The sequence below is a fragment of the Equus asinus genome, chromosome 4 (assembly GCF_041296235.1).
Source record: "Equus asinus isolate D_3611 breed Donkey chromosome 4, EquAss-T2T_v2, whole genome shotgun sequence".
NCBI classification, from domain to species: Eukaryota; Metazoa; Chordata; class Mammalia; order Perissodactyla; family Equidae; genus Equus; species Equus asinus.
Window position 1 is genome coordinate 135,350,463 of NC_091793.1, and position 11,579 is coordinate 135,362,041.

Genomic DNA, 11,579 nt, shown 5'->3' on the forward strand with positions numbered 1-11,579 from the left:
CCTAAAATTCATATGGGACACCAAAAGACCCCAAATAGTCAAAGCAATCCTGTAAAAAGTTATTCAAAATAATTTTAATAGCTATATCCCATCTATATCCCAAGGATGTGCCAATACGTATTTAATCCTCTACTGTAGACATTTAGACTGTTTTTATTTTTTCCCTATTATGAATAATGCTTAATAAACATTTCTGTTCATAAGCCTTTTTCTGCATTTGATTATGTCCTTAAGGAAGGTTCCTAGAAGTAGAATTACTGGGTCAAGGAATATGAGCAATTTTGATGTTATTGATATATACTGATTGATAAATTTTTTCCAAAAAAAGCAGTTTTAATTTTTACTCCTTTCAAAATGCATGAGAGATCTTTACTAATCTGGGATATAAAAAATAGTTCTCATTTAATGTATATCTCATTGATAAATAATGAGTTTGAACCTCCTGCCACATGTTTGTTTCCCTTTCTGGGAATTTTATGGTCATCAATCTTGCACATTTATTTGTAGTATGGGTTGAGCTGATTTTCTAATCAATTTAAATAAACCCTCTCTATATCAAGGATATTCTTTGTCCAACTAATGTAACATTTTTATCCAAGTCTTTGATTGGCCTTAATTTTATTTACAATTTTTTGTTTTAAGGTTAATATATTAAATATTATGTAATCAAATTTATTAGTCTTTGTCTTTATGATTTAAGCTTATAATTTTTATCTATTAAGAAATCAGTTATTTGCTTACATTTCATTATAGTTTATTATAGTTTCATATTTCATTTATAAATCCACCTGGGGTTATTTTGATAAATGACGTGAGGCTGGAGTTCTATTTTCTCTCCCAAGTATATTTCTCACTTATTAAACAATCTACCCTTTTTTCATTGATATTTAATATTTTATCACATAGTATTTTTATTCTTACAAATATAATAAAGTTTTATTGGGGTTTACTCCTGATCTCTGAATCTATTCTTCTACCAGAAATACATGGTTTTTATTACTATAAATCTATGTATAGCATTTTTACTACCAAATAGTTAGACTCATCCCACTAATGATTTCTTCTTCCCAAAATGTTCTTGGCTATTTCACCTGTTTATTCTTTTAAAGGAATTTTAGAATCATTTCTTCAAGATTTCCAAAGAGTTCCACTGATATTTTGGTAGTAACTGTGTCAAACCTATAATTTAATCTGAGAAGAAGTGATACTCAGATTTCCCATTCAGAATCATGCTATGTCCCACCGTAATCTTCATGTTTTCTTTTTCATAGATGGATAGATGGATGGATGGATGGATGAATACATTTTAGCAGTTTTCTTCAAAAAAGGCCCAAGCGTTTCTTGGCGGGGCAGTCCTAGTTATTTCGTTTTGTTTATTGCTTTGTGAATGGGATTTTCCCCTATAATTTCTCATTAATCTATCAGAGGCAAGCTGCTGAGCTTTCTTTACTTATATTGTATCCAGCTGGTTTAGTCTACTGAACTCATCATTTAAAATATCTTTAGTTTATTCTTTGGGTTTTCTAAAAAGATATGTTGCCCACAAAAATAACAACAACTGTCTTCTTCTTTCCAATAGTTCTTTCTCTTAATTCTGTTTCCTGCCTTATGGCTTTCCACAGGCCCCCCAGAACTGTTAAATAACAATGATACTTCATTACGTGCTTTCTAAAAAGTTAAAATCAGTTGCACGCTTTTTAAAAGTCAGTGATTCCAGCTCTCCGCTCCAGCTTCCTTAGTCAGTGGAGACAGAAGCCCAGCCAGGGCCCTCGAGAAGCCTCCTGGGCAGCCTGCCAGGCGAGAGACACAAAAGGAGACACAGAGAACACCAGGGGTTTGTTCCTCAACTCAAGCCTAAGTATCTCAAAGTCAATTAAATCTAAAATAATAAGCTCTTTAAAGAGAAGAGCACTTCTTTCATTATACTTGATCCTAGATACTTGGGGGTGTGATATGAAAAGAAAAAGGAGGAAAAGTGAGGGGGCAAATTGAGGAAAGGAAGAAAGGTTGGTTCTAGCACCCTGCCTGAAGGAAGAACAGCTGATAGAGAGTTCTTAAAAGCCTTTTCCTCTCCTTTTATTCAATCTTACATGACTTGCCATGTCTGCGCCTACTGGCTTTTAAGAGCATTTGAGGACTAAGATGTGTCTTACTTATCTTTGGACCCAATTTTAGGACTTACTATAGTGGTGAACCTAACAGACACTCAATACACGATTGTTAATTAAGAAAAAAAAAATACTTCAGCATAGAACAGTTAACCCTCTGTGATCCTTAAGCAAGCGGCATGGCCTCCCTGAGACTCAGTTTCCTCATCAATAAAATGGTAAACAGCATTCAAGGCTGTTTTAGGACTGAGAGATACTGAATGTAAACTATTTATCACACTGGACATTAAACAGCATTATTATTATCAACTCACTTTAAGCAGCTTGGTGAAATGGTCAAATTTCAAAGCATGCATTTAAAGATTATTTTAACTGTTTTCTAAGGGCTCCTTAAACAACTTCCCCAGCATTATTTTCATTTTCTCTCTTTTTTTGGATTATACATTTTATGCTTAATTTAGAGGTATAGTTCCTAGGACAATGCCAGGTACAATGTAGTTGCCAAATGAACTCTTATTTAATTGAACTAAACAAGCATTACGAACAGAAGCATATTTTAGGTTACTGAATGATAAACCCAGTAATAATATCTAGCAACGTATGGAGTTTAAAGATTTGTAAATAAACTGCCTTAATGTTACTCTGAGGTGACAAATACCTTAACCCACACAAAAAAATAATTTCTCAAAAAAAAGAAATGTAGTATTTGAGCTTACTTTGTCTTACTAAGGAAAAGTCTACCTTCTGCATGAAATAAAAGAATTGTACTGTACCTTTTCCTTCCCAGGCATCAAAAGCATCCATCATTTTCTTCAGTTCTGCTACTGAATAATAGCTCCAAATGTACTGAACATTATTTCCCGCCTCTCTAGAAATATTGCAAAAGGTAATGAAAATACACTACCTAGGTACAAACATGAGTGTGCATATATATATATGTATATATAGCTCACAGACACTCAAGTGCTCATTAACAAAGCAAAAAAATCTGTAGGCATTGCATAGCTGTTCTTCTGTGACTCCTTAGCATATGTGTGTATATATATGTATATATATAATATTATATACTATATGAGTGTAATATACTATACTCATATACTAATCTACATTTGACCTCATTTTACTATGGTAAAGTATATGTTAATTCCAAAATATAGACCATGCAGACAAACCAACAAATCTTTAAAATAAGTTTTCTATAAAATCACCTAACTCCAGTAAAGTTAGAAAAGACAACTTTGAATAAAACTTTCCTAGCACTGTGCCAGGCACTTATATCTTATACAGAAACATCCTCGCCTATAAAGAATTCAGAAAATGAGGACATATTTAACAATCTAAAAAGCAAGCTCATGTGGTCATGCACTAGTCACTAATATATGACTCAATCCAATCTCCCAGAGAATTAAAAAAAATTTTTGCTAAGTGAATTGACCAGTGTAAATACGATTACAGGATAAATATTAAGAGAATAACCCTTACAAATTTAACATGTTCAAGTCATAGAATTTAACGCTGGGAGGAAGCAGGGAAGTCTTTCATTTCTCAGAACAGGACTCCGCAGCCCAGGGCACTCAATGAAACTGCTGTCCCATGTTTCTGAGCCCGGACTACGGCCTAGGGGAGATACCCAGGCATATGACTTTTCTTTCTTTCTTTCATTGTCTGTAAAGCCTCTCAGGAGATTCTGATGCCCACTCCCAGTTGAGAACCACTGTACCACCATGTAGATGGCCTTTAGCTCATATGTATGTGAAACAGTCTTAATTATAATCTTCTCAAGTAGCAGGCCTATCTCGACAGCTATAAGGCCTTACTCTGTCTGTGGAAAGATGTTAAGGGTCTTTTCTAGTCAACCACATATTCCATTCAATAACACCTCTTAGAAGAGACCAAGACTTTATTTTGATTCTTTTCATATTTAAATATGGACATACCTTTTAAAAATGCTTTTACTGTGAATTCGTCCTCCCAGTTGCTTATCAATAGCATCTGTTCCATCAGTTTTTGTGGAATATACACCAATAATTCTACTCTCACAGCTTGCACCAGATGTGTTAAGATAGTGCAGAACCCAAACTGTTGGTTTATTGCAAACTAAACCATATGAATCACAGAAGTCTGTTAAAGCCTGGAGCAAAAAAATATATAAAATTTGAATTTACTTCTAGTGTAAAGCAAACAAGAATTTGCTCTATTACTTTCACGTAACGCTGAAATTTCAGTTGGTCATAAGAGAAAGAAAAAGATTATAAATTTCAGCCCAGTCTTCGTGCCTTTAAAAACCACATATGCATTTGTGAATTTGGCGGTGGGGGGGAGCAAACCACAAAAAGCACCACCCAAAACCCAGCACCTTTTCAGCGAGAGGATCTTTTTCCATGTGGAAATTCTATTTTATTTCTTCCTCCTTTAGCGTCACTACCAACATCACTTTTAATTTTAAAATGTTCATATAATAACTAAAAGTCAGACCTTTTTCTTTTCCCTTTATTTCCTCCTAAATTTCCCATTTGATTCAATCTTCCTTTCACCTTCTACTGACTAGCCCCATGGTTGACGCTTATTTTTAACTTCAACTCTAATCATGGGTTAACCAGATTAACTTGTTCTTTTACACTGAAAGATATGAATATATGAACTCAATACATACTGTCTGACTCATACGGCATTTATCTACCTAGTCATTCATTCATTTGAATATTAAGTACCAACTATACGCTGAGCACTGTCTGAGGTCCTGGAGCTACAATGCTGAGGAGCAAAAAACAGGCACCCAGCCCTCCTGGAGTTTATAGCTAATGCAGAAGACAGACGTCAAATACGCCATCAGCACACCGTGTAAAAAGTGTTGCCAGTGGACCTACAGGGTACAAAGGGGCACAAGCAGGAGGGCCTCGCCCAGGGGGCAGCAAGGGCCTTCCCTGGGAGGAATGGTGTTGAGCGCCCTGAGGACAGGCACTTTTGTCTATTTTGTTTTGTCTCCCAAGTGCCTGAAATAGTGCCCGACACAAAGGAGATGCTTAAGATTTATTCATTCAGTGAAGGAAAATAGGACCCTAACATGTCTTGCACTTTCATTTAACATTACTATCTAACTCCAGTATTGGTTTTTAACTTTACTTGCCCATCTGTAGAATTCCCAACTATATTATAAACTGTTCAAGGGCTAGAGCTGTATGTTGTATTTCCTTGTGTCCCACACAGTCCCTAGAACAGTGCTCCATATGCCAAAAGCATTTGAAATAAACATGTGTTGGCTGACAGAATGAATGTATGCTTGCTGTAACAAACCAGGAATAAAAGACTACAGAGTTGGGACTTGAGAAGATGAATGTTAACCCACCTCAATCTTCCAGATATGCTTTTTTAGCCCCAGTCTGCAGATGGGGTGAATAGCACCAAAAGACTGACAACTCAAATTATAAATAGCTTCAGTAGCAGAACCCATACAACCATGCAAATTCCTGACGAGATGTGGAACCAAATCAACTTTCTCCTCATGCTGCTCTCCTAATAACCATACTGTCAGCTTGCTCTCCTGAACTCTGACATCCAAACCAAAAATTCAAACCAATTTAGGTCAGTTTCTACTACTAACAATTATCTAGGAAAAATATTTTGCTTGGATGCCCCAATATGCTAATTAATAGCAAATGTAATCCTTATCAATAAGACAGAAACAAATAATGAAGTTTTTCAAGTCATGTAAAGATATTTAAAATGTGACAAAATAGAAGCATCTTAAAGAAAGATTTATTGATCTCAAAGTGAATTCATCAAACTGATGTTTTAACTTAGTAACAAACTGTTACATTCTCTAAATCAGGTAAGAGATTTTATACAATCTTTTACTTATCATGACCATTCTTTTAAAAAATTATTTCAGTAAATAAAATAATACCAGTATACCCTCACATACTACAGTATTGCTCTTAATTTAAAAAGAACTTCAAGAGCAGAGTAGTTCTGCAAAAATACCCATCAAAAAGTGTTAAACCTTCAGTGAGGAATAAAAACTCCATAAACCTTTGAGTGGTGATGTAATGAGCTTTCCTAGAATAGAATACTGGCCTTAAAAAATGAGTAGTAGTAATTAAGAAACATGTCTTCAAAAATTATCAAAAGTAAAACTGTCTCATGTCTGACTTATGTGGCAACATAAACTATGTAAAATAACACATGTTGCTTTGTGCATAATAAATGCATATACATATGTACACTTATATATTTTTTAAAACTTAGGAAAATGCCAAGACCTTTTTAAGTTCTATATTTGACCTTAAAGAATATGTCTCCATTTCATTGGCCAAGTGGTCAGACAGGCTGTACGGATAAGGGATGCCAAAGTAATCAGCCTCTTCCTGCAGAGCAACGCGGGTTTGCTCATCTGTGGGAATGTGAACTTCTCCATGAAGATAATCCAAAAGGTATTTAAATAGATGTCCATCTCGGTCAATAACACAAGCCCCTAGAAAACATTCAGTTCAAAAATGATTACATAGATGCATACGACCACGATAAAGTTTCAACGTGTCCAACTAAAATCACACTGAAGACCTCTACAATTAGAAATGTTTCTTTCTCACAAGAAAGTTAATACCTAGTGTTCAAATAGGTTTAGTCAAATTTGGTAATCCTCTGTATTCTCACCTACCACACAGGAAAAGGTATTCTGAGCTCCACTTGGAATTTTGGATGCAATGACCATATTTGCACTATGGTCACTGCAAAAGCCATGGAGACCTCAGCCTGCTGGTAGAAACAAGCTTACCCCTAACCCCAGCCCAGCTGGGCCAGGAAAGGTGTACAGAGCCCCTCCCCAAGGGGGCATGTGGGGTGCTCGTTACTATGTCCAGTGTTGGTATGTCAGGGACACTACGAGTCAGCTTCAGGCTTCTTAGCTCCAGGCATGCCAGATACTTGGACTTATTAGGTTAGTCCCTTTGTACTATATGAAACTAAACTTTAAAAAGTGTTATGTTGGTACTACTTTATGATAAAAGCCTTTTCTTAGACAATTTAGCAGAATCAAAAAAAAGCTACTTCTGTGTGAGTTTACTCAATAATTCCTTTTCTCCCTTGATTAGCTGAGAAAAGAAGGGATTAAGACAGTAAAACTTGGGGGTACAGAACAAAACTCACTCCCCGCTTACCAGTCTTTCACCAGCAACCTTTCCACCCAAGTGGACCCCAGCCCTGGGCACCAGCCATCAGCGAGTTTTCTGTTCTTTCTGCTGCCATGCAAGTGGCAAAGAAACCTCTCAAGACCCAGGGTTTGCTAACAGCCCCTCAGGCTCAAGATTCCTCAATCTTGCCCTTCTAACAGAGAAGCAAGAGGGGTTCTACGAGCCCCAGAGCCCCCAAGATGTGCACAAAGACTTACTTGCCTTGCTGAAGATTCTTTACTACCAGTGGTAGGTTCAGTGAAGCCCAGAGCACTAGAAGCAGAGAGAGCAGCCCCAGAACCCTAGCTTTGCGTTTTACAGTTTCTTCTGAAACACCGATTTTCAGCCCTCTACCCTGAGTGACTGACGGTAACCGACATTACTGCCCTGACATTTTCTCGGGCGTACACGTGAGCCCACACAAGTCTACACAGCCAGCCCAGGTGGTGAGTTTAATGCCAATTCTACTCTGACAGTGACTGCCCTGTCAGCTATGAGGGCAGCTTTTTAACTTGAAGAACACAGAGAGAAGCTAACAAATTTAATCAGTCTCAATACCTTTACTCATGGAGTTGCATGAATATTACAACTTTCAAAATATAATTAATCCCCATAATTAGGTCACGGTTGGCCTTGATGAACATTTGCTTTTTGTCAACTTTTAGTGACAAAAACTTTTAGTGACTGCATCACAGAGTCTAGAAACCGGTATTTAATTTCTCCACGTACTTAATGAGTCTCTGTACAGTCCTAAGGATCTCAGTAATTAATACACTAATCTAACACATTCCATTGTAATTAGGAAAATCAAGGAATTTAAACTAGACCCCTATTTTAATAATATTCATGAGCATGTTTACAGCCTTTAGATATTTACCTGATTCATCGGTTTTTAGAGGAAAACGACCACTGAACATGGACGCCAGCATCGAGTCCTTAAAGCGGCACAAGGACTCACGCCTGGCTGTATAAATAGAGCCCCCCACGTTCAGTCGAAGAATATCGAACACCTCTTCTTCTGCCTTGTGACCTTCCATCACTCCCACCAACACCTGAATTTCTGTCTTGAAAGACTTTCAGAAACTGCAAAACAAGGGCCGTCCCGGTCCCCCTCTGTAAAAACAAAGGATAATCACCACCGACATTTCCAATAGTACACTAAATAGAAAATAAAATAAATACACTTTAACGTGACTTAAATCGCTTCCTCAGCACTGGCAATATTGAACTGAAGGATTTTATATAATACGAAAGAAGTTTGAGATATGCTGAGAAGCTGGAAAACTTTGGCTCAGAGGATTTGTAAATGATGATAAACTACTACCAACCAAATCATAGCTGCTGAAATGACTGTTTAATGAATTTAACAAGATAATGCAAAGGTAAGGTGTGCTTACGATCTTTGATATTCACAGATCTTTTTAAACTATAGTAAGTCTGAGGGAGCTGTCTAGTCTGCAGAGGGCATCGGCATGTAGCATGGAATCGGGGTCCCAGCCTCCAGCCCTTACTAGCTCTGGGACCCTGGGCAAATACATATCTTCCTCGGTTTCCTCATCTCTAAAATGATGGAGGTGGGACTGGTGCCTGCCTCAAAGGACTATCAGAGGAATAACTGATAGAATATATAAAAAGCATATGGAACAGTGTCTAGCTCAGAGTAAGTACTTGATGAATAATATCTATAATGATATAAACTTTATCATAAGGTATATACTGAGGGACTTGATACTGGCTCTGGAGATCCAACAAAATATAAGAGCAGAAATTATTAACGACAGTAATCGTAATACTTAGGTAACTAAAGAATAAATAAATTATCGACTGAGAATAGAATTCTATGTATACCAGTAGCCAGACTGGTCCAGAAGAACAACAAATACCACCTCTAAAGCATCTGGCTTCTTCACTCTAAAATGGCTGAAGCTTTAGGGAAGTTTTAAGGATCTGATTTCTTAATCCATTCTGGAGATGGATGAACCACAGGTGACTGTGGTGCTTCTACGGAACCTAAAACAATACTGTGATAAAAAAGGTATTCCCGATGTATCTGCACATTTCACAGCAAGTGTAAAACGGCTCTCAAAATGCTCAACTACATCCACGGCAATTCACGTTCACTTATGCAATCAACTAAGATTCTTTCATGGATGCTCCAGTTTAGCCAGTCTCCAGTGAAATGGGGGAAGGAGACCATTAGAGTCTGAGTTGAGAGCCATGTGTGTCAAACACCGTCATTAGACAATCTATTATGGACCAACGGTGCGGCCTTCAAACACCACTCATGGATGTGACTTCTTGCACTGCCTAGAAGTCCCAGGAGCAGCCCCAACGACCACGTGAGAGAAGCACCTCTGAGGCACCGAATGGAGCCGGTTCAGCTGCCCCAGTTACCAGCGCCCTGGAATCCTATCTATTCTTCAGGGCTGCAGGCAAACCTCACTACTGTCATGACCTTCCCCAGCACCGCCAGTTCGAATACTTGCACAGCTCTCCTAACACACTTTGTACCTCTGCCGCATTTCATCCCACGCGTTTAATCCCTAGTTTAGGGAATTATAAATCCCAGGAAGGCAGGGCCTGTATCACGGTCAATAATTCCCACTTCCTCAATGCTTACTACGTGCCAGCCACTGTAGGAGACACTTGATAGACATTACCTAATTGACACAAAAGCCTCATCGGAAGGGAATTACTGTCCGTGGTGACAGATGAGGACACTGAGGAAACAAACAGTGATGTGTGCAGGGCCCACACTAGGCTACCGCGATCCCGATCGGCAGGACCCACTCCAAGGTCTTCCCGCCGCACGGCCCCCGCACGGTCTCACCCTGAACTTCCTGACCCCGGCATCTGTCCCCCGGGAGATTCCTGTTGGTAGCGACAGGGACACAGCAGCACCCTGAGCGCTGGGACTTAAGAGGTACCCCGCCTCAGCCTCTCCTGAGGCAGAGGACCATCACCACTCAAGGCCGGTCACGGCGCCCCATCCTCAGATGCACCCACTCGGGCTCCCTGCGGGGTCGGACGCGCCCTGCCCTCTGGGGGAGTGTCCCCAAGTGCGGTGCTGTGGCCACCTGCATCAAACCCTCAGGGAGCTGGCTGAAAAGGCAGACTCCGGGCCACGGCACCGGGTCCGGGGCAGGAAGCCTGAGAGGCGGTCGGAGTCCGCCCGCGGGCCGCGCTCTGGAAACCGCTCGAGAGACTCGCATTCCTCCCACGACCGGGGACGAAGGCGAGGGGCGGGGACACCAGAAAGCCCCGCCGGGGTCTCCCCGCGGCCTGGGGACCCCGAACTGGCCCGCAGCCCGAGCCTGCAGCCCGGGGCGCCCGTGTTACCGGCGCGGACCGGGCCCTTCCTCGGGGTGCCTCGCCGCCTCCCGGGCCCGCGGCCCACCCGGCGCCCCACTCCTCCGCACGGGCGGGGCCGGCTCCGCGGCCTCCCCGACTGACCTGCGGCCCGCCCGGCCCTCGGCACGGCCGCCGGACGCCGCCGGGCCCGACCCGGAAGTGAGCGCCTCCCCGGCCCCTCAGCCCCTCGGCAGCTCTCGGCAACTCTCGGCAAGTCTGGGCAGCGCAGCCCCAGTGGCGCCCCCGTGCGGCCCGGCCCGTCGGCCCGCCGCCAGAGCGAGGGAGGCCCCGCCCCCCCGCCTCGGGCACGCCCCGCCCCGCCCAGGACACGCCCCCGGACAGGCCCCGCCCCGCCGGCCGCCGCCGCCTGCCGGGGAGGACAGCCCGAGCCGGGGGGCTTTGTATCCTGCAGGAAAAGGAAAGGCCTGGCAGAGAGACGTGGGCTGGACCCCCGAGGAACGGTGTTGTCCGTTCACAGGCCGCCACAAGAAGAAAAGAAACAGATTGTCCAGAGTCAGTTAATAAGTGACAAGAGTTAGCATGAGTTAGGTCTTCTCGCCCCCAGGTGAGGGCCCTTCCCTCCAAACTGGCCTGCTCAATGCACTGGGATAACTTCATTCGGGTAGTGTTTATGGTTGACAAAGCTGTTCCACACAGAGCATTCTTGTTTAATTTAGTCTGTGTGACGACCCTGTATTTTTATTCTCATTACAGCAAGGAAAATTGAGGCAGAAGCAAACATTTATTGAACACTTCTGTACGCCTAACATTCTGCTAAGTCCTTTGAACGGGCTATTTAAATTCCCCCTAATAATAACCCCAAAAGAGTTCTTTGGGTTTCCAGCTCCACCCTACCTTGTGCAAAGACTTTGCTAGGTATTTCACGATGACTAAAACACAGTCCTGTTTTCGGGGTACTTTCCCAGAATCGGTAATAATTGGTTCCCAATTC

The 11,579-nt window shown here is 41.3% G+C and overlaps 1 protein-coding gene across 1 annotated transcript in view; it reads right to left on the minus strand.

Annotated features, from left to right (window-relative positions):
• The window catches only part of KCTD18 (potassium channel tetramerization domain containing 18), a 33,523-nt gene extending 22,645 nt beyond the window's left edge, over window positions 1–10,878 (minus strand). The window contains exons 1-5 of the mRNA XM_044768489.2: window positions 10,730–10,878; window positions 8,154–8,389; window positions 6,368–6,579; window positions 4,046–4,239; window positions 2,882–2,976 (exon numbers count right to left, since the gene is read on the minus strand). Of these exons, the coding sequence (XP_044624424.1) occupies window positions 2,882–2,976; window positions 4,046–4,239; window positions 6,368–6,579; window positions 8,154–8,313 (661 nt within the window). The 5' untranslated portion in view covers window positions 8,314–8,389; window positions 10,730–10,878. The remainder of the gene's footprint in view (window positions 1–2,881; window positions 2,977–4,045; window positions 4,240–6,367; window positions 6,580–8,153; window positions 8,390–10,729) is intronic.
• Between the last annotated feature and the right edge of the window lie 701 nt (window positions 10,879–11,579).